This window comes from Erinaceus europaeus, chromosome 9, assembly GCF_950295315.1.
Source record: "Erinaceus europaeus chromosome 9, mEriEur2.1, whole genome shotgun sequence".
In the NCBI taxonomy this organism is placed as follows: domain Eukaryota; kingdom Metazoa; phylum Chordata; class Mammalia; order Eulipotyphla; family Erinaceidae; genus Erinaceus; species Erinaceus europaeus.
Window position 1 is genome coordinate 95183060 of NC_080170.1, and position 24390 is coordinate 95207449.

At 37.4% G+C, this 24390-nt stretch overlaps 1 protein-coding gene across 11 annotated transcripts in view; it reads right to left on the bottom strand.

Annotated features, from left to right (window-relative positions):
- The window catches only part of BBX (BBX high mobility group box domain containing), a 339966-nt gene that overhangs the window by 109191 nt on the left and 206385 nt on the right, over positions 1–24390 (bottom strand). For 10 of the 11 annotated variants that reach the window (XM_060198418.1, XM_060198419.1, XM_060198424.1 and 7 more), the window contains 2 exons: positions 9849–10016; positions 2625–2867 (listed from right to left, as the gene is read on the bottom strand). In XM_060198418.1, the coding sequence (XP_060054401.1) occupies positions 2625–2867; positions 9849–10007 (402 nt within the window). In that variant the 5' untranslated portion in view covers positions 10008–10016. Of the gene's footprint in view, positions 1–2624; positions 2868–9848; positions 10017–24390 lie in introns of those variants that run through there. The other variant, XM_060198427.1, reaches the window with a different exon arrangement.

Below are 24390 nucleotides of genomic sequence, written 5' to 3' on the forward strand. Positions count from 1 at the left end.
AGACATTAAATATCACTTAAGACTAGAGGACAGTTATATAATGACTTTAAAGCAGTTGAATTTCTACACTTTAAACAAAGAAGGAGGCAATAGCAGTTCTAAACTGGGCCAGTTACAAGGTGAAGATCTAGTTAAGGAGTGGATTGCAGGGGACCACCTAAACAGATTACATTATAGAACCAGAAAGGCAAATATTGTGATCCTAATTAAGTAATTAGTAAGGGATTTCCTGTATGACAATAAGGCTTCCTCTTCTTAAAAGTGGCCACCTATTGGGTTTATAAATTAACTGTACTTTTTAAAAAAGGCAAACAATATACTTGCCACAGGCGGCATGTAATACAAAAAACAGCAACTGTAAAACAATCTCAAGTGTTTAATTATAGGAAGCTTATACAGTTCCCTATGAGGTTTCAGATAATTGCTTACTTTAACAAATAATAACGTGAGAGGATCTAAGGATATTTAATGGAGAAGCTTTACTGTTAATTACCATTATTCTTGTGAAAATCTATTGAAACATTTATGATCATGTAGGTTACTAGAATTCATATTACATTTTCCAGATACTCCATGTAGTAGTTTAAATCCTTCCTTTAAACACAGCAAATTCTGGAAGTCTTTTTTAATTGACGTGTAATTGACAAGCAACATTATATTCATTACAGGATTAAAGTTTTATGTGATCATTAATTACACAGAAACTATGCAAAGCATTTACTCCAGATTTAAATTCTACTGAAAGTTGCATAAGAAATCTTTAAGTTCCATATTAGCTTGTTAACAATCCATAAAACGACAGACATTTAAATAATTTTTTTTTCACATACTGAGATGTGTAATAAAATGTACCACTAACAAGTCTATATTTTGTCCCCTACTGGTTCATCTTTTCACAGAACATAATCAAATGCTGTGGTAAGGGTTTTCATGAATCAATAGTCTTCAAGTTGAAACATTGACAAAATAATGTTAGAACTATTCCAGTATGTGAAACCAAAAAGATACTGTTTTGCCATTCTTCTGCTAAATAGACAGTGTTAATGGTGTGACTGACTCATATTAACTTCATGTTAGTTTATAAAGAGGCCTTACCATATTTTTTGAAGAAATTCATCACTGCTGCTGTTTTGGAATAGATTAACTTTCCAAATTTCTGAATAGTGTTCTGCATGGAAGTATTTCTTATCACCTACTGCCTGCATTGTGTTATATGCATGGATACATACTTCCTAGTACATCTTATTCCACTGTCATTCATTCATTCATTTACTGGTTTTAAATATCCATGCTGTGCTACACACGAAACAGAAATTAAAGCATTTTTTCTTTATAATTGCATTTAATACAAAATGAAAAATGTTAAAGAGTTGAAAAGGATATAGATATTTGTTCAATTTCCTTATTCTAATGGTATAAAGAAGAAAAATCTCAGACCTTCCACCTTCTGCACCCCATAATGACCCTGGGTCCATATTGCCATGGGGTTAAAGAATAGGAAAGCTATCAGGGGAGGGATGGGATATGGAGCTCTGGTGGTGGGAATTCTATGGTCTTGTCAGTGTTTCCACTTTACAAATATGTAAATACTTTAAAAAAGAAGAGAAATCTGAGATTAACAGATTGACATCCTTAAGATCATAAAACTAATCAGCATTAGAAGACTCCCCAGTGAGTATACACAATAATCAAAGGTTATCTTTACTATGACGTTTTCTGACAGCAGAAGGTAGATCTTAAAAAAATGTAAGCTTTTTAAAATAAAAATTACAGTATTTATTGACTTATTGGATAGAGACAGACAGAAATTGAGAAGGGAGGGGGAGATAGAGAGGGAAAGAGAAAAGAGAGACACCTGCAGCCCTGCTTCACCACTTGTGGTAGAAACCAGGGGCTTAAACTCAGGTCCGTACAGACTGTAATGTGTGTGCTTATACAGGTGCACCACTGCCTGCCCCCCCCCAAACCAAACTTTTAAAAACCTGCACTCCTAATAATAGTAATTCACTATTTATAAAAGCTGACCCATTTTTTCTTTCAGTAGAGAATATGCAATGAGAAAAATTCTCCTTGGTAATAAATTGTACTTGACTTCTGGAGTAGATGGCCTTGGACCTCAGGAATAGGAGCACAGAATGCTTTTATTTAACATATGATACAGAGTTCCCCTTCATGCTTCTAGGCCTTAAGGAAGTATCCTATATTTGCTAATTGTGGGTTACTGGGACTGATTGCCTACAACTACCATAAAACTTTCTAGGGGGTTGGGCAGTAGTGTAGCATGTTAAGCGCACAAGCGCACATGGCAGGAAGCACAAGGACCTGCATAAGGATACTGGTTCGAGCCCCTGGCTCCCCACCTGCAGGGGGGGGGGGGGTTGCTTCACAGGCGGTGAAGCAGGTCTGCAGGTGTCTGTCTTTCCCTCCCCTTCTCTGTCTCCCCTCCTCTCTCGATTTCTCTCTGTCCTAGCCAACAACAATAATATCAAGGCAACAATAACAATAACAACAAGGGCAACAAAATAGGAAAAAATGGACTTCAGGAACAGTGGATTCGCAGCGCCAGCACCGAGCCCCTGCAATAACCCTAGAAGGAAGAAAAAAAAATTCTCAACATAACCTACCTCTTTAGCCATGTCTGTATATTTCTGCTTTTCTTTTGGATCAAGAACAGCCCACCAATCAGCTAGTATCTTGGTAGCACCTCGGTTATCAAGCCTGGGGTGTTCCTGACGGACAAGGGAACGATGACGCTTGCAAAATAAGAGAAATGCATTCATTGGTCTCCGGGCTCGCTGTTCTGGCGATTCATCATCTTCAGTCTCACCAACATCTTGCTCTAGGCCATCAGCCCCAAGAAGTTGAACCTGTTACAAACCAAAAGTCTTATGTTTAATGTATCTTGTATAGTTTCACAGTAATAGTGCTAGTTCTCAAACTGCATTTTTTATTATCTTTATTCATTTATTGGATAGAGACAGCTAGAAATTGAGAGGGAGCAGAGACAAGAGAGACACCTGCAACTCTGCTTCACCACTTGCAAAGCTTCTCCCTGCAGATGGGAATTGGGGGCTTGAACCCAGGTCCTTGCACACTGTTAAGTGCACTAAACCAGGTGTGCCACCATCTACCCCAACTGCATGTTTTTTTTTTTTTTTCCTTTAGTTCCCTTTAACAACTTACAACTTGGAGGGAAAAAAAAGTTGCAAACAAGAGTCATACTTACTGACTGGCTACCAACATCGAATTGTTATTCTGCTTACTTTCTATGGCAACTTGTGAATTTCTATATTACAGCATATATAACATTGTCCTATAGATTCTTGTTTGCTTCTGTCTCATTAAACAGTGAGCTCTTTAAGGACAATAGCTCTCCTATTTACCTTCACAATCACAGCACCTAGAGTTCAATGTCTAGTTTAAGATTATGAATTCATTAAATGAACGATTAAGCCCATTCTATATTATATATACCTCAAGATTTTACAATATCTACATAAGGTACACAAATGTTAATTTATAATCTCTTTGAAAAGTGACTTTCTACAGATAGTAATTTGAACATTTTTATAATAAAATTAAGTAATAAAAATCAAATATACATGATTCAATGTTTTTGAGCACATTACAAGTAGAATTTCTTCCTATAAAAATATAATATTTAGCATCATTTGAAGGAAGAACTACATTGTAAATTTTCAAAGTTATAAATATCAAGCATTCTGGTCTTGTGAAATGCTATGGGAATAAATTCACCTAGGCATAAATGTTCAAAATCAACATCAAATACTCTCTTTTACTAAGCACTTCATTTAATTCAAGGTCTTCAAGTACTTCTGCTTAGTTTTGTTTTTTCTGATCTGTGCAGTTAGTTCTCAATGCACAAATATCATTTTGGCCTATATCCTATGTTTCTTGTTTGTAAACTATCCCAATACTTTTTGTGCATGGCTGCAGATTAAATCTCTTAAAACACATCTTTGATAAAAGGACCTAAGAATACATTAGGATAGTTAAATATCTTATAAAGCTAAAATATGATTCTATGATGATTCTTGAAAATAGTACAATTATGAATAGAAGTCCAAATACTTAACTAAAACATTTTTTAAAATGTTTTCATAGTTAAAATTAAGAAGGTTCAAAGTAATTTACTCTGTAGTATCTAGTAGAAAATAAGTTTTTAAACTTGAGTGTGCACAGGGAATTACTGGAGGTCTTGGATTAGGTTGCATTCACAGAGTTTCTTATTCTGTAGGTCTGGAGTGAGCCTTGAGAATTTGTATTTCTAACAAAATCCGAGGTGACATAGATGTTATTAGTCTGAGGATCACAGCTGGAGAGTCATTACTATAAGACAACCATATTTTTAATATAATATTGTATGGAAAACTGTTCCAAAGAGATATTCCAGGATAAATAACTAGCTTACTTTAATTTGTTCTTTTTAAGGGCATTTCAATTTAAATGAGTATTGCAAATTCATTTAATTAACCACCAATTATCTTCATATACAAAATAGTACAGAACAATCATGAAGTCATACCTATCTGATTTGGAAATACATTAGGGATTATTCATCAGGAATGAAGGCTAGAGAGGTATCTTCCTTCATTATGTATGTACACAATCAATAACTATGATTTGCATTTTAAGGGAATTTTATTCAGCATTCTAAAACTAGAAAAAATCAAGACTAAAAATGAGTTGAAGAAGTAATTATACATTTTCTTTTTCATAAAAGAATAATTATTTAGTTACTGAAGTAACCTCAAGTCAAGGGTGGAAAAAAAGAGATTAAGAAGATCCTCCTCCTCAGCATTCATTGTGTTAAGAGGACAGACAAATACATAAGTAAATAAAAGCAGTATGTTAACAACAACAAGGAACTGGAAAGATAATGAGCATTAGAAAGTGAACAGAAACACATGGAAATTCTCCCTGGAAAATGTATTGTAGAGGTTCAGATTTGAAAGATACATCCTACCAGTGTGTCAGGTAGTCGGTGGGGAACTAATAGATTAAGATTAGATGGTTTATTTGAACACACATAGACAATTCAGTAGCACTACTCTATACAAATGTCAAATGGGAATCCAGAACTTAAAGTTGTAGATGGGCCATTTAATGAACAACGTGCTCTGTAATTAAATATAAATTTAGGGTTGGCAACAGCACACCTGGTTGAGTGCACATGATACTGTGAACAAGGACCAGAGTTCATGGCCCCTGTCCCCAACTCCAGGGAAAGCTAAGTAAGTACTAAAGCACTTAATCAGTACTGCAGGTGTCAGTCTCTCTCCTCCTCTCTCAACCCCTGTTTCTATTATAAAAGGAAATAAAAAAATACCTACTAGGAGTGGTATATTCATTGTGCATGCACTGAGCCCCAGTGATAACCCTGGTGGCAATAAGTTCACACACACACACACACACACACACACACACACACACACACACACACACACACACCCTGTAAACAAGTGACTTCAGAATATATGAGCCAATAGAAATAACCTTGAACAAATCTAGATTGCTGAATTTTTATTTTGTCATGTATGGATATATATTTTTTAATTTGCACAAATGAACAAACGAATAAATTCATTTGTAAACAAAATAAAAAGGGAAATCTATCTGGACAGGCCCCAGTTATACCACTTACCAGATCAACCCTAGTACTAGACCAAGACAGAATAGCCCTCAGAACACTAGAAATGGACCTATTCTATGACTTAGCAGTTACTCTCCCAAAGATTCATCTAAAAGAAACAGAAAAAAAAAAACCCTATCCAAAGAGATCTATGTACAGCTATGTTCTTAGCAACACAATTCTTAAAAGCTCAAACATGGAAGCAACCTGGATGCCCAACAACAGATGAGTGGTTAAAAAAGTTATAGTATGTACAGAGTAGAATATGACACAGCTATTAGAAATGATGATGTCATCTCCTTTGCTTTATGTTGGAAGGAACTTGATGGAATCATGGTGAGACAAGACAAAAAGAGAAGGGCAAATACCAGATGATCTCACTTCTAGGTGGAACTTAATAAACAAGAACAGAAAAGGAAAGTACACAGTAAAAAATGGGACTGGGTTTGGTGTATTGCAGCCAAGCAAAGGACTCTGGGAAGGAGGGAAAGAAAGGGTGAGGAGAGGACATTGGGGATCCTGGTGTATAGTGATGAAAAAAGACCTACATTGGGAGTAGAGTGTTTGTAGACAATTATCACAAGAAGATGAGAAATAGTATGCATGTCAACAACTGTACTATAAATCATTAACCCCCACCTCCAGTAAATTGATAATCAAATCAAAGATTCTAAAAGAAGGGTGAGAAAAACTGAAACAGGAAGAGCTTTCCTTAGTCAGGTGGCAAGATTCAATCATAGAATATAGAGAACACTTCCCTAAATGAGAGGAATTAGATCTGCTGGGTAATAAAAGGGTTAGTTTTGAATGTGTTGAAATGAAATGGCTAGGTGAAAACCTACAAAGGATTCTCAGTAGACAGGCTCTCAACTATGGTAATGAATAAGGCACTGATATAAAGAAGACAATAGGACTGAGACTGAAGAGCCATAGAGAGTACTCAGTGGTAGAACACACACCTTACATGCATGAGACTCTTGATTCAATCTCCAGCACACATGAGACTAACAAGGGGAAAGTCATAGATGGTGAAGATAAGAATAATAAGAGCTCACCAAATGTGGAGGGAGTGAAATCAGGACTCAAGGACTTTGTTATCCTATTACTCAAAAACTGGACACCTGATATGGAACAGATACAGTCTGGGTGATGCAAACAGAAAAGTATATTAACTCTCTGCCCTTTAAGAAGCAAAAGAAGATCACAAATGACCTTTTACTTTAGAAAGACCCCCACTGGTTGCTTTTCTGAGAACAGAACATAGAAGGGTAAAAGTAGAGGCAGGGAGAGAGGCAGAATGCAACAATCTGCAATTGAAATGGTGAAAACTTGAGCCATGAAGTTCCTAAGAGTGTCAAATTGAGAAGAACGTCTAGAAAATGCAACTGAATATTTTTTGATATATATATATATGTGTATATATATATATATATATATATATATATATATATATATATATATTTTTGTCCTACTTTTTTTTGGTCCAAATCACTGGGTGGGGGCATGAATAATGGTTTACCATAATACCGTTGAAACATGGGTACATCTTCTCAACTCCCCATGATAATTGTCAACAAAACATTCCTACCTCAACTTAGGTCCTTTTTCACCATCAAGTACCATCAGGACCCCAGTGCCTTCCCCCAGAGTCCTTTGTTTTGTTTTGGTACAGTACACCACGCCCAGTCCATGTTGATGGATGTGAGGTTTAAGTAAAGTCAGACAGAGTTTAAGATTTTAGCAACTTGAAAGTTGCAAATTGTAATTTAAGGAAAGGGAGATTGGGGTGGGGTGGAGTGCAAAAGCTTAAATCTGAACACACATCAAACTTTAATCTGCTATCTAAATAGCTATATCAAATAAATGGCAACAAATATGAAGACCAAGGTAGACAAGATAGCTTACTCAGTAGAGTACACACCTAGTGACTTGTGTGGTCCTGGGTTTAAACCCTGTCACCACTTGGGAGTACCATGAATGACATTGGGGGATCTTCATGGATGGTGGGGTGGTTCTGTGGAGTCTCTCCTCTATGTTGACTCTTCATTTTACTCCCCCCATCCTCCTCTCTTTACCCACCTTCAGGAAAAAAAAATGAAAAACTGGGCTAGGGAAGCTGCTCAGTAGTATTGTGCATGGATGAGATACTGAGTTCATTTCCTATCACTCAGAAGAAAAAACAATTACAGGGGACTGGGCAGTGATACATCTGGTTAAGTGCATATAGTACTAAGTGCAAGGACATGTGCAAGAATCAGGTTCGAGATCCAGGCTCCCATCTGCAGGGGGGCAGGGGGGTACTCTTCACAAGTGGCGAAGCAGATCTACAGGTGTCTCCCTCTCTATCGTCCCCTCCACTCTCAATTTTTCTCTGTCCAACCCAATACAATGGAAAAAATGACCTCTAGGAGTAGTGGATTCGTATTGCTGGCACTGAACCCTATCAACAGATAACCATGGAGGTGAAAACGAAAAAGAAGGGATTGCATGTCCAAATTTCAAGAGAAAGACCTATGATATGGAGAGAAATTAGGAGGCCCAGAGAATATCAGCACTTGAGGGTATATAAGGAAGAATATCAGTTGAAAAAAATGAACAAATAGTTGGAAAGGGAAAAGTAAAAATAGAAGTGAGTGCTGCCATGGAAATAGAAGGCAGCTTCAAAGCGCAAGTGATGAACAAGTACAAACGTGTTAGGAAGACAAAATTAAGTATCAAGTTGGCTTACACTTAATTTACTTTTTAAGTAGGAGTAATAAATTCCTCCTTTAAAAAAGAGAAAGAGGGAGCAGTGGTGAATCAGGTTAAGCGCACATACTTCTGTCTGTAAGGATCAGCGCATGGGTCCAGGTTAGAGCCCCCAGTTCCCAAGCTGCATGGAGGACATTTCACGAGCAGTGATGCAGGTCTGCAGCTATCTTTCTTATTGCCGGGGCCTGGTGCCTGCAAGATGAACCCACTACTCCTGGTGGCCTTTCATTGCTTTCTTTTAATTTTCTTTTCCTCCTTTTTGACTTGAAATGGCAGATAAAAATTGAGAGGGATGTGAGTGAGAGAGAGTGAAAGAAAAAGAGACCTGCAGCACTAGTAACCACTTATGAAGCTTCCCCTGCATGCGGGGACCAGGGTTTGAACCCAGATCCTTGTGCATGTTAATGTGTGTGCTCAACCAACTGTGGCAGGCCCCAATTATCACGTTTGCACTGAGCCATTAATGTATTCGATATTAAATATACATTTGGCAGTGCTCTAAGGAAAGGAATGAATAAAGTGACAATACCCTTACACTTAATGAGATTATATTCTACTTATGGAAGGGAGACATAAAAAGTATAGTTTGAAACATGGAAAATAATGAGAACTCCAAAGAAATTCTTTGACAAGGGATGAATTGGCTAGGAGGAATATTTTAGATGTGACGGCCCATGTATTGGAGAGAAGTCCTTGTGCTGAGACCTGAATGATGATGATGGGTGTGTGGGGGTACCCATTATGCTCACTCCTAGAAGATTTTCTAAATTCAGTCCTATGATTCTGTGAACTTTGTATAAGACCCTGTTGTGTAGGTATGAGAGCAGAGAAGGAGATTTTTAGGAGACTGACTATAGAAGCTTGTTCAGGTGAAAGGAGCCAGTTCTATGAAGATCACAGAGCTGAAGAACAAGATAGGAGACGTGGCAATGCAAAGCTGAAGTAAAGAACAAGAAGGGCTGGGGAGATGGCATAATAGCTATGCACAAGACTTCCTATGCCTGGGGTCCCAAAGGTCCTACGTTCAATCTCAAGCAGCACCATATGCCAGAGCTAAGCTGTGGTCTGAGATAAAAAGAGAAATAGAAAGAGACAGAGAAAAGGAAATAGAAGGAGAAGCCAAGTGGCTGTATACTCAGTGCCACATGAACATATCAAATTTTTATAAGCACTTCCGTTTCCATTTGATTTCAGTATTATGCAAAAAATCATTATGGACTTGACAGAAATGCTATTTAAGAAGGACCTGTTTCTATCTATACTAAAGCAAGTTCAGATACTCTAAGAGTAATCCATAATTGGAATAAAATATAGATTAAGTAGTTATACAGGATTTAGTTTATACAGATATTTGGGAATATATCTTTGGCATCATAGACAATCTCTACAGTTTTGATGAGTACAGAAATTTAAAATTTCTGTTGTGTACAGTGGAATTAACTACCTTATCAATATCCTCCTCTTCGTCTTCCTCTTCTTCCTCTTCTGAGAAATCAAGCAGCTTCTTGGCTAGTAATGGATGCCACTGAAGACACTTTCTTTTTGGTCGTTTTCCAGTCCCTTCTTCTGTTGAATGATCTTTATTTCTATTACTGCCTTTCATTACTATGACCTGTAGTGAGGGGGGGGGGGAGAGACACAAAGCAACAGCAAAGTAAATTTCATTAAAATGAGGTTCTTTAGATTCCTTAGCTTTAATCAGGTTCTAGTTTTAGTGACAAACTATTAGTTTGGGTATTCTTAGATTCAGTGAGAATTTTAAGCATATATATCAATTCACTTTGGTGGGCTAACTTGAGCTAATAGCGTTTGCTTTTTATGAAATCTACTTCTTTCCATTCTGTAACTTCAGAACTAAAAGAAATCAAATATACAGATTGCCATCACCAGTTTACATTGACTCAGGGTAGTGTTTAATACCTCACAACAGAGGAAAATGAAAGATGTCTCCCAGAGAAGCAAAGCTCCATTACATTCTCCAATGGTCCCTGTTTTATCACTGATATGAACAGTTTCTATGCTACACTATATCTGCCCTTGAAGTTTGAAAATGTAAGAGTAAATACCTTAAGAATCAAACTTTGTTACTTATTATCACAACTCATGGGAACAAATTTCATCAGCTTATAGTATAATTTCTCAGTTTTTTTTAAGAGATCACGTGACCCCATCAAGAAAGTCAATGCCCAGTGATTTAAAAAATAAAGAAATGTTTTGGATTTAACTAGCTGTGTTCAGACTGCAAGGCTGCAGAGTGTGAACCCTGTAGGCCTCTTACGGAAATAAGCAACTCCTGAACCAGTCCATTGCACAGAAAAGACAAATACTTTTAGAATCTCTGCAGGTAACACTATCTAGTCACAACATTTTGCTCTCTAGATTTTTACTTCTCCTCCTTGCATATGACTGGCTGAAATAGCTAAGTAATAGCCATACTGTGAATGTGAGAAAATCTTTTCAAAGTCCCCACTTCCAAATTGCTTTACAAAAACTTTAAATAGCATAATAAAGTCAGACCCTCAGCCCCAAATAAACTATACAAGTCATTTTCTAATACACTTTATCACAGTTTTCAGATTTTATATTTCTCTATTATACATTTGAAGTAACATTAACAAATTATTGTTTATATACATTCAAGCAAAAAATGGTTCATGTTGACAATTGTAAATACAAATGTCATCAGAAATCTTACACTAGAGTAAGTTTACACCAGCCGAAATGTCTACAAAATGTCTAATGATTTTGCTGAAACTGGTGTTCTTGGACATGAAGTTCAAGATTCACCCAGTTCTCAGGTCTTCAAAATAATATGGTATAGGGAAATTAATCATGCCTTTTTCCTAGATTTTAGGTCATGTTTACATCTTCCTCACTCCAAACAAACAGTCACTGGTATTTCTTTCCATCTAGTTGGGAAGTTGGGGCTTAAACCAAGGTCCATGTACATTGTAGCATATGCATTCTACTCATGGAAGCACACCACCTGGCCCTGAGCTAATTTTTTTTTTTAACAAAAAAATTTAGAAAGCTACTCAATCTGAAATTCATTCTGACAGAAAGAGGAAAATAGAGATCTAGTTTACTCTTTCTGTCCATACAGGTAGCCAATTTTCTCACCACTGTTACTAAGTGATCCAGCTTGAGTTCAAGAAGATCTATGCACAACTATGTTCATAGGGGTACTATTTGTAATAGTCTAAACATAGAAGGAATCCAGATGCCCAACAACAAATGAGTGGCTAAGAAAAATTGTGGTACATACACACAGTGGAGAACTACTCAGCTAAATGATGAAACCTTCTTCTTTGCCTTATCTTGGATGAAACTTGAATGAATCATGTTGCATAGTGAGCCACAAAGAGAAGGATAAATACCAATGATTTCACTCCAGGATAGGCAAGACACAGGATGAATCTTAGACTAGACTTGGTCTGATGTAGCAAGGCCAAGGATGTAGGGGAGGCCAGAAGGTGGAGTTGAATGGATGTTAGGGACCCAAAGCACAAGGCTGAAAGAGAATCCAAGTCAGTGGTTGGGTTGGTGAGCAGATCCAAACCATGGAAAGACATGAAACTGTAACTGCGTGTTTGTCTTATAAATCATTATTTCCCAAATAAGAACAAAAACAAAACATGCCACTTTTATATTATACTATGCAACCACATGAATATAAGTCTATTTATGGATTCTTTTCTGTTAATAGTATTCCTCTCTGTCTACCTATCTTTTGACCAATTCAAAAACCTTTCTCTATATGATTCTGTACCTTTGTCACATACTCACAATTAGATTTGTAACTGTAACCATTAACAATTTTTTTTAAACTTTAAAAAAAAAATTTATTTTATTTATTCCCTTTTGTTGCCCTTGTTGTTTTTATTGTTGTAGTTATTATTGTTGTTGTCATTGTTGGATAGGACAGAGAGAAATGGAGAGAGGAGGGGAAGACAGAGAGGAGGAGAGAAAGACAGACACCTGCAGACCTGCTTCACCACCTGTGAAGCGACTCCCCTGCAGGTGGGGAGCCGGGGTTCAAACCAGGATCCTTATGCCGGTCCTTGGGCTTTGCGCCACCTGCGCTTAACCCGCTGCGCTACAGCCCGACTGCCATCCATTAACAATTTTTAAGATACATATATTGTGCTCTTCTAAGTTAATACATCTCAATTTGTAATAGCTATGTAATATTCCAATGTAAGAATGCATCACAATTTATACAATTTTAATAAAAATTCTCATTTATTTATTAAGAGCCATATCTAGTTTTGCTTGTTTTTTTTAAAAACAGAGGAAAAGTAAAAGATAAACATGTTCTTGTGGTTTTCTTAGCAAGAAATGTCTACTGAATATCTAAAGCAATTACATGATTCACATGGCTGCCTCAAGAGTACAAGAAATTATTGAAAACTCTAAATGGATTTAGTTATCTGTTTTGCTTTTATTAATGAACAAAGATTTCTTGTGAATTGACAGACCATTTAACAATTCCTGTTCTAGCTACAAATAAAACTTGGCAGAGGCTATCCAATTTCCAAAGATACAAACACTATACATAAAGAAAAGGAAATGATTATTTTTGTGGCTTATTAATCACTTCAAGATGAGCTGCCTAAGTGGTAATTAAACTCGTACAAGGGGCCCAATATTTTATGAGATAAGATCTTTTAATAGTAAAAGAAATCAATAGGAAATAAGAAGCCAGGTCACTGTGATCAGTGGGAAGTCTAATGATTGCCAGTCCCTAGAGAAAAATATTATCATTTACTTTCAAGAAATTTGGTTGCAATTTCATTATGTGGGAATGCAATGGAGTACAGGTGTCATTGTGTGTGTGTGTGTGTGTGTGTGTGTGTGTGTGTGTGTGTGTGTGTGGTTTCTATAGTCAAATCTTAAAAAGAATATCAAAAACTGAATAGTCTATATTGCTTTGGGGTTCAAAATAAACACTTTCATCCACCCACAGACTTGACACACATACGACTCTATGTGACTATATCTACACAGTAGGTACTTTGTTTATTCTGACATCAGCTTCCCACCCCCATTAACCACAGCTTCTCCACAAAAGTAATAGAAAGACTACTGTCCACGACACCAATTTTTTTCTTAAATTACAATCATTTGGGTACTTCTCATTTCCATAACTGGTCTTTTTCTTCATAATCCAAGGCTTTTAAGTTCAGAAGCCGTTTTGTTATCAGAACATTTTTAGTTCCAAGAGTTGTTATAAGTTAACTATGAGCCCCCTGTGCTAAATTATGATAATTCATACAGAAGGATTTCAAATTTAACTCCCATCTTTCTTATTCTCCTAAATTTCAAATATTCTTTAATGAATAGAAAAGGGGGTTGTGGTGGGAGGTAGCACACCGGGTTAAGCACTCATAGTAAGTACTGCAAGGACCTGTGCAAGGATCCAGTTTGGAGCTTCCTGCTCCCCACCTGCAGGGGGGGTCGCTTCACAGGTGGTGAAACAGGTCTGCAGGTGTCTTATCTTTCCCTCTGTCTCCCCTCCCCTCTCAATTTCTCTATCCTATCCAATTAAAAAAAGAAGGGGGTGGGGGAGTCGGGCGGTAGCACAGTGGGATAAGCGTATGTGGAGCAAAGCAAAAGGACTGGCATAAGGATCCTGGTTCAAGCCCCTGGCTCCATACCTACAGGGAAGTCGCTTCACAGGCGGTGAAGCTGGTCTGCAGGTGTCTTTCTCTCCCTCTCTGTCTTCCTCTCCTCTGTCTTATCTAACAACGGCAATATCAACAATAATAATAACTACAACAATAAAAAACAACAAAGGCAACAAAAAGGAAAAAATAAATATAAATTAAAAAAAAAAGTGGCCACCAGGAACAGTGAATTTGGAGTTCAGGCAACCAGCTCTAGTGATAACCCTGGAGGTAAAAAGAAATATAGGAAGGAAAGGAAGGGGGGGGAGGGAGGAGGAGAGGAGTGGAGACTAGACGAGACGAGACAAGAAAAGAGGTAGGGCTGAAAACTATATAGAACACTAACAGGCAGGCGAAAATGGTCTGTAATGAGTGACAAGTATCAGTCACCTGGGCTTCCAAAGAACTAAGGTTGACAAGCCCTATTCTAGTGTCTAAAAAAAAAAAAGAAAAGAACAAAATGAACAAAGTATTAACTTTTTTTTTTTTTCGAACAGAGGGAGACCAGATCACTGTTGCACCATTTTATGCAATGCTAGGGCTTTAGCCCAGGGCCCTACTTGTACTGTTAAACTTGTACTGTACCATCCTCATGTCTCATCTTCAAAGTAAATGTGGTTTTAGCCTGAATCAAAGTTTCTATGAATGAATGTATGTGTGAATGAGATACACAGAGGCAGTATGTCTAAAATAAAAATCAATAAAAGTGTAACATTAGATTTAATGACTATGAGACACCTCAAACTTTATCAGGCTACTTTAATAATTAACAACTACATTTTAATTCTCGATGAATCTATTTTAAAACTGTTGAAAAGAGGCAGATGAGGGAGAGAGATGATGCTCCTGATGATCATCCAGAAGTCATTAAGAGGACAAGTGAGAAAGTAAAAAAGAAAAGAGGGAGAAAACTTGGAAGAGGCAGGCAAAAAAGTCAGAAACGTTGGGACTTAGCCAATCATGAAATCTTGTTTCACTAAAGGAAATGCAATTAGTAATTTTTTATAGTAGCAGAGAAGTACCCATGTCATTATTTTATCACTGAAACCACCATTGTAATGTTTGGCTCCTTGGCCTTTAACAACAGCAAAGTAAGCCTACCTGCAAGAATGGAAACAACAGGTCAACTTTATTCAAAAGGGTCATTCTTCCATTCCGCACTGCAACTACAGAATAACTGAAACCAAATCTTTCAGCATCAGTGGCTTTATCTGATTCAAATGTCATCAAATTATGCACCCAAGATTGTCAAATGATGGAGGTGAAGGCCCCTATCCAAAATACTCAATATCCATTTATCTTGTAAAAACCAACCAACCCATGTGTGCCCTGTTCTATGCCAGGACAACATCCTAATTAGATACTCATTGTACTGAATTAAATGTGAATCAATGGAGAGATAATTTTTTTTAATCATTAAATTTGATTCTTAAATGCAGTTGAGTCCATTTAGGAAGACCTTTACGGATGTCAAACTCAATGAGAAATTCAAAGTAAACACATTTTAAAAGAGAAAAAGATGGACATAGAGGCTTGATAGGCCTCCTTTAGAGTCCTGCTGAAAGGATAATCTGGGCTAATTGCTCGTAAAGTTATTAATCTTGCTAATCTTTCTTCATATGTTAAAACTGAATAATAAAAGTTCTACTGTGAGAATGCTACCTGGCATGATGACCGAGAAAGTTCTTAGTTACACACTATTAGGAAATCCTCCATTTATACACACATTGTTTTATTTTTATTTCTATTCTTATATGGGATGCATGCTTTTACTAGGAAGCCCCTGCCTGGTCCAATTCAGTCTATGAAGAGAGATCGCGGATGCTTATCATTTAGCCCTATGTATCCTACCTGATATAACCTCCAGTGTCAGAACTGAAAAAGGGAAGCTGGTCTGCTAGCATCTATCTTTTTCCCTATCCTCCCTGTCCTCTCTCAGTTTCTCTCTGTCCTATTGAATACAATGAAAAGAAAGAAAGAGGAAGAAAGGGAAAGAGAGACTGATGGAAAGTTCCTTGTGTGAATATCCTTTCAAAAAAGTGTCTTTTATTTCATCCTGCCATGCAACATAGGTCATAGGTATATGTCAGTCTTTAAAATATTGTGCGAATTTAAGTGTCACAGGGGTATATTTAGAGCTCCAACTGTTTCTTAAATGTCTAATAGGATCCCATTCAAATCACTTTAAAATTATTTCAGACCCAGGGAAACAGGGGAAAGAAGAGGTGCTTATGAAATCTCATTAGACCACTACATATTCTAACCACTAGTAAGGTCTCTCTTGGGCCCGACAAAGATGGCAAAGTCTTAGATCTTTCTTGAATCTACAGGTAAGAGTGTGTGTGTGTGTGTGTGGGGGGGGGGTCTATTCAAAAAACCATGACAAAGTGGCAGCTCTAGAGTTTCCATGTAAATTTAAAACAACCTGTTTGAAGTCTTCCAAGAGAGCCCTTATTGCTTTCAGGACACTTTCTTGCTTTCAGTCTTTTAGGGGAGTCCTGCTGCCACAGAACCTAGCAATCAGCTCACCCCACTTTCTATCAGGTTCTTTCATTCTCCAAGGCCCAAGTCAAACATCCCTTCTTCACTAAGGCTTCCTGTGAAATGCTTCCTTAAGCTTAGGACTTCGGTTTTGAACTTCATTTGAACTTAATCTTCTTAGATCAAAAATGCACCATGTTTTATAGTTAGTTTTATCTAAACTCTACCCCCACCCTTAACGCCTAGGTCCTCGACAGGTTGTAAATGTCTAGAGAGGAGATAACAAGGTTTCTTCTTTGTCTTTGCATTATCTAGTACAGAGGCTGGTATAAAAACAGATGTGAAAAAACTTATTTCCTGGCTTACAATTCCTTCATCTAATAATTTAACTTCCCAAAATGATTTGTCCCTAATAACAATTTAAAGTATGCAGCTAATGTTTATTTTTAAGAATTCACTAAGTATTTAGTATTATCTCATTTAATCTTTGAGACCATCACTCCTGTAAGTAGCAGTTTAAGAAGTGGGAAGTTAGATAATTAGTCTAGGTCATTCAGCAGTGGCAGAACAGGCATTAAAATAAGTAAGTCTAAGGTAAGACTTGAATGCTTTCTTAGGCAGAGAAGCTCTGTTACAAAGCCTTCAGTCTGTTCCATGGGCATTTCCAACAGGCCAAATAGTTTATGGGTCATGCAGATAATCTGAGGGGCTCTAAAGGGAATATTTGTAGGGTTTCATGGGAGAAAAGCAAGAGCTGCATATTCCTGATGACTCCAAGAGACAAATTACATTTAGATGAACTCTAAAACTCTAGAGATGAAAGGCCTAAAAAGTGTGAATCATTGATATTTATTATAATTTTAATGACAACTCTAAACTACAGGTCGAATTAAGTGAAAAATATCTCATTTAATAAAGTAATGCTCTCATTTTAGAAGCGATTCAGGCACTATTCATGCAAAGTGTGCCTTTAAGTGCACTCCTTATTGAAAAGCAGCAGCTCCTCATGCTGAAACTTTAACTTTGTCAAGAAATAATCTATATTCTCTTCATGAATACTAACAAGACATTCACTATTCAGATGACCTTGCTGTACAGCCAATTCTGGTCCCTGTGCTTTAAACATCATGAGAAACATTAAGTATCTTAATATCTTCAATAGTTTCACTCTACGACATTACACTTGTAGGAGTTTAACATGATTCTCAATATGCATGCTGCTTTGAGTTACACATAAAGACAACAGTTACCATGAAAAAGCTAACGCACGAAGAGGAGGCAGTTTAGGGAAGAAAAGCTATTTACAGAGACAACACTGTAGCGGACTAGGACATGTTTTGCATCCTATGCTCGCAGAACCCAACTTTGTTTTGTTATAATTTTATGGTATTTACATAAATTAATTACAGAGTGACCAAATTCCAATTCCAGAGCTGTAACTTCTTTTAGTTTCTAGACTAAGAGGCATTTTTAAAGTATGCGCTTATTACATGAGCACAATTATCACTTTGAGAGAACTCTCAAGCACAAGAAGAATAGTTCATGCAAGACTCTCCCTCATTTATCCTCAATGCAGGTGAGCACACATTTATTGATCGCCTGGTGAGCTATGCTCTGTAGGAGAGCAGTGTCCACTCTTATCTTCCGTTCAGTAACCACCGCTTCTGCTCTCCTGCCAAGTGGTAGTCAATCTGTTTACATCCAGACCGTGTGGTTCTGCATTATCCTGCCTCTGTTCTCCCTGGTCTGCACACTGTGGCACACCCCTTTTTTCCTCAAGGTCAGTACAAGGTTTCTCTGAATTCCTATTTCTTTTTTTAAATTATTTTTTATTTTTCATTTTTACATTCGACAGTAAATACAGTAGTTTGTACATGCATAACATTTCCCAGTTTTCCATATAAGAATACAACCCCCAGTAGGTCCTCTGTCATCCTTTTTGGACCCATTGAATTCCTATTTCTAAAATGATGTCTTTATGTGTTCTAATTCATGTCTTTTTCTATCTTGAGCACCAATTTTGACCACCACATTTAATGGTTGGGCCATGTCTTTAACACTTGATTGTAGACTAATCATCATTTTCTGTGCAATGTATATATAATGAGTTCATGTGAATTCCTCCCACAAACACCCCTGAGGGCAATAAATATGACAGATGTGATTCTCTTGATCTGTCAGAGCAAACAAGCCTAAGCTAGACAGGGATTAGATGCCCAGAGAATACATGAGACACTGAACATAGAAACAATACCTTTTCTGCTTACTTATTATACATTTCTTTTTGCTGTGTTGCTAGAAGGCATATAAATATGGTTTAAAGATACACAGAAAAGGAAAAATAAGAATCCAAATAGAATTGTTCAGGAATGGAAAAAAGAACAGAAAAAAAGCAAAATGATGAGGCACATCAATACAGTAAAGTCTAAGTCATTCCCAAATAGTTATTTGTGTTTTCTTTTGCTTGTTCTTCCCTTTTGTTGCCCTTGTTTTTTTTTATTGTTGTTGTGGTTATTATTATTGTTGTTGATGATGTCATATTTGTTGGATAGGACAGAGAGAAATGGTGAGAGGAGGGGAAGACACAGAGGGAGAGAGAAAGACAGATACCTGCAGACCTGTTTCACCTCCTGTGAAGTGACTCTCTGCAGGTGGGGAGTGGGGGGCTTGAACTGGGATCCTTATGCTGGTCCTTGCACTTTGCACCACATGCGCTTAACCCACTGTGCTACCGCCCGACCCCCCCCCCCACAATGGTTATTCACATTAACCTAGAAATGTGATAGCAGCTTTTACTCCTTAAAAAAGCATCATGCAATAGCCAAGAAAGGCATAGGGTGCCTGCAGGTGTGATGTAAGAAACTGTAGTCCTGTAACAACACCACCTTATCTTGTCAGTCATTATTTTCAATCATTATTTTATAAAGGAATTTTAAAAAATACATTAAGTGCTCAAGATCACACTGCTGGCCTGTGGAGGGACCAAGATTCAAATCTGAGCCAAAGCTGAAGCTTTCGTCACTTTTCCATAATATACAACACAATCCAAGCCATTCAAAGAAAATGCCTTTGCACACAACTTAACTGAGAGGTTAAGCTGTGAATTCCAAAGTTACCTATCAATTTCAAAATTTCTTTCTTTTCTATCATTTCATACAAAGGCAGGGATTCAAAGCCAGATGCTCACATTCCCAATTTGTGTTTTGTCTCTTTTTCTGCTAGTCTGGGCCATTAGTCTTTCACTTTCTTTCTTTAGTACACTTTTGTTTAACTGTCAACAGTACATTCTAGCTATATCTTTTCCTTTGGTTTAAGTCTAAAGTCATCTCTGATTTAGTTCCTCTTTTAGATAATCTCTCTGTTTTTTTGTTTGTTTGTTTGTTCGTTTTTTGTGAAAACCGGTCACAAGCCATAAGACTGATTAGCCCAAGTCAAGCAGCTAGCACCTAACTACTGTATTATCATTGTCCAGGCTCCAACTTGCACTTTCTTTACTGACTTGGCTCCTAATCTTCTTGATTCTAAGCCTGAAGATCTATTTCCTAAGAAGCTCACAACTTATTCCAAGATATGATGCATTCTCTTGTATTTGATTTCTAGCCTTTCTGGGCCAAGTCTTAGCCTCCACTATATCTCTTGGTAGTATGCCAAAGTCAGGTATTCAAGGAATTGAACATTCCTTCCCTTCATATAAACATCCAGAAAGAATATTCAGTTGACACTTGGATCACACAGGTTTGAATTGTGTAAGTCCACTGATGAACACATTTTCTTAGAAGTAAGCAATGTAGGGAGTCAGGCCGTAGCGCAGTGGGTTAAGCGCATGTGGCTCAAAGTGCAAGGATGGCGTTAAGGATCCTGGTTCAAGCCCTCGGCTTCCCACCTGCAGGGGAATTGCTTCACAGGCGGTGAAGCAGGTCTGCAGGTGTCTATCTTTCTCTCTCCCTTTCTGTCTTCCCCTCCTCTCTCCATTTCTCTCTGTCCTATCTAACAACAACGACATCAGTAACAACAATAATAACTACTACAACAAGGGCAACAAAAGGGAAAACAAATAAATAAAATTAAAAAAAAGAGAAATAAGCAATGTAGACTCGTATGATCAGCAAACACAGTACAGAGCAGTCAAAGAGTTTGTTTCTTGTGATTTTCAGAATAATATTTCTTCTTGCTCATTTTTACTGTATGACTACAAAATATATATAAAGCATAAACAAAGTATATGTTAAATAACTGTTCTGGTAATTCAGTCAAAAGTAGATTTTATCATCATACTAATCTCTAATATTAACTGAAAAAAAATCAGACAAAATAAAACAGGTTAAAAAAAAATCAATCACCTAGCATATCTTGTGTTGGGAACTTCATTTTTTCCTCTTTTTAAATTTTTTTCAGACAGAAGGAGGGAAAGACAGTGAGAGATGAGAATTATCACAGCACCACTCCACTATACATAGAGTTACCTCTGGTGCTGTTTTCTGTGGTGCTTCCATGTGGTGTCAGGGTTTAACCCAGGAGCTCATGCACAGTGAGGTGTGCATGACTAAGACTCTTATCAACCAGGTAAGCTTTTTCTTAAGGTGCTGATCCTTATTCATTAAGAAAAACAAATAATTTAAGTTATAGTTAAATTACACTCATTTAATAAAGGAGAACCTCTGTTGTGATTGCAGAATAAAAACAATTATCTAAATAAAAAAAAGGACTGATGTGTCTTCTTTTAGTAGATACTTCATTTATACGGAATACAGAAAATATATAAATTAAAAAAAAAAAAAAAGTAGGGGGCTGGGCAGTAGCACAGCAAGTTAAGTGCACTGGCGCAAAGTGCAAGGACCAGAGTAAGGATCTTTGCTTGAGCCCCCTGTTCCCCACTTGCAGAAGGGGTCACTTCTTTCTCTCCCCCTCTCTGTCTTCTCCTCCTCTCTCGATTTCTATCTGTCCTATCCAACAGCTATAACAACAAGGACAACAAAAGGGATTGTAGTGGAGGCACTGAGCCCCAGCAATCACCCTAGAGGCAAACACACACACACACACACACACACACACACACACACACACACACACACACACAAACTATTAATCTATTTTCAAGTTACATGTGCTTAACTCGCTGCACTATCACCTGACTCCCAAGCTATTTTCAAGACTGTGGGAGAACTATAGTGGTTAGAGAGTAGGGATGAGGACACAGAACTTTGGTGATGGGAATGGTTAAAAAATAAAAATGAAAACATAAAAAATGAAAACAAAGACACTGTGTTTATGAAGTAGCTTATCCTGCTTCTGTGAAGTCCATCTGCTTTCCACTTTTCCACATATAATTGACTTAACTCATCCTTTACTGGATTACACACTGCATGAAGGTGAGCTGTGGACTTGTAGCTTCACATTTTCAAATGCCTAGAAAACTGCATGAATTTAATAAATAGATGAAATGCATGACTTCAATGATTTTACATCACAGTGCACATTTGCCATGGAGAATGGAAATCAATTAAAATGCACAGGGAACTGTGATATACTTTGTTTAACTAGAGATAAGCAAAACAACTGTTTATTTTTAGTCTGACTTTTCACATAGTGAAATTTCTCCTTAAATGTGCTCCCTGCCCCCCCCCCCCAATTTGGTGCAAAGAACAATTGTTCTTTGCTGACCCAGAGTCTTTACAATATCCTCATAAAAAACAATCATTTTTGCATACTCCTATCAGGTGTTAGGTTCCTTTTAGGTATATGGGCTAAATGTACCATGACTAGTACTGAAAGCTTATTTTAATTTACTAAATGTACTTTATTTCTGACTTAAAAAAAACACAGTATTAAATAAGAAAGTCTCTGTATTATTTAAAAGTCTCGTATGTTATATGCTTGTTTTTTTGTTTTCCTTCTTAAAAACTAACAAGGTGAAACTATAAATAGCTAGGCAATTCAGTCTGAACATAAATCCACTCCTCTTTCCTCTTTGTCTCTCAGTACACAGAATGAAAACAGTATTTTTAAAATACATGCATTACTGACACATCTTTGAATATTTTTCTTACAGTCTGACTTGCACCAACCTACTCCCTCTGCTGGCTAAATGTTTTATTTATCGATTTATTTATTTTATTGCCACCAGGATTATTAATGGGGCTCAGTGCCTGCACCATGAAATCACTGCTCCCAGTGACTATTTTTTTTCCTATTTTATTTGATAAGACAGAAAGACAAACACCTGCAGACCTGCTTCATGGCTTCACCACTTTGTGAAGCATTCCCTCTGCAGTAGTTCAAATTCAGGTCCTTGCACATGGTGATGTGAGCGCACAAATGGGTATGCTACTGCCTAGACACCCTAAATTTCTATCTTCTAGCATTCTACTTCAAACAGAAAGGTAGGAGCCAGGAGACAGCTCATCTGGTAGAGAGAGGATGGAGACCTTAGTTTCAAGTCACAGCTTCATATGGTAGAATCATGGACAGTACCAGTGGGGGAAAGCTCCAAGGATGGTGAAATGGTGCTCTGCTGTCTTCTGTATGTCTGCCTATCTGCCTCCTCTTTAGCACAAAGCATGAGAAACTGGCACATGGAGGCCATTCCTGGGATGATAGCACACATTTGAAAGACCCTGGGCTCATTCCCATATGCCACATAAAATATAAAATCAATGTGTTACTATAGTAGAAAATTAAACTTCCTTTATAAGCAATTATAAAGCTCAAAATGACTCAAGCACTTCTCTGTTATTAAAGCAGGATTAGTTCAATTTTAAGGAGAAATAAACATCCAATCAGTGAACTAACCCCAAGAATTTTGGGGTTGGAGAGAGACCTCACTTGGTAGGGTGCCTGCCTTATAACGACAGAGTCCAGGTTCTTATAGTTCCAGCACCATATGTAAGGTGTTGTGGTGCCAGATGTCTGTTTTCTCCTCCTTCCTCTTGTCTTGCTCTCCATCTCCATTTGTCTCTCTGTGAATGAAAAAGTACCCCAGAGAAGTGGAATAAGGAATGTATGAGGTCCAGCTCTGGTAAAAACAAAACAAAAAAAGTAAAGCTGGTCTATTGCACAATTTCCATCAGTATGGAAAGACTTGATTAGATACCCATTGCAAAGTACTGGTGACATTCCAGAATGGAAAGGAACTGAGGTAATGAGATATAATCTTAGTAAAAAATCCCATTCAAGGGGCTGGGTGGTGGTGCAACTGATTGAGCGCACATTACAATGTGCAAGGGCGCCAGCTCAAGGCCCCTGGTCCCCAACTACGGGGGGAAAAGCTTTGTGAATGGTGAAGCAGTGCTGCTGGTGTCTCTCTCCCTATCTCCCCCTTCCCTCTTAATTTCTGGCTGTCTCAGGAAATTTCTTTTTTAAAATATTTTTATTAGGGAGATTAATGGTTTACAGTAAACACAGTGGTTGGTATATGTGTAAAATTTCTCAGTTTTCTGCAAAACACCCACCCCCAGCCTAGGTCTTCCTCCACTATCATGCACCAGGACCTGAAAGTGCCTGCAACACTCAGAGTCCTTTACTTTAGTGCAAGACATCAACTTTTTTTGTTCGTTTGTTTTGTTTTTGCAGGGCTGGACCTCATACATGCATTATTTCACTGCTCTGGGATGCTTTTTCATTCAGATAGAGAGAAAAAGGGATAGACCAAAAGCAAGAGTGAGGGGGAGAAAAACCCCATCTGGTGCTATAGAAAGAGCAAGAGGTAGAGGGGACAAGCAAAAGGGAAAAAGCTCTCTCTCACACACACATACTGAACTTGACACAGTTGTATAAGTTAAGCGGCAGTATATCAATAACAGGAAGATAACAGTATACACACACACACATACTAATATTTTC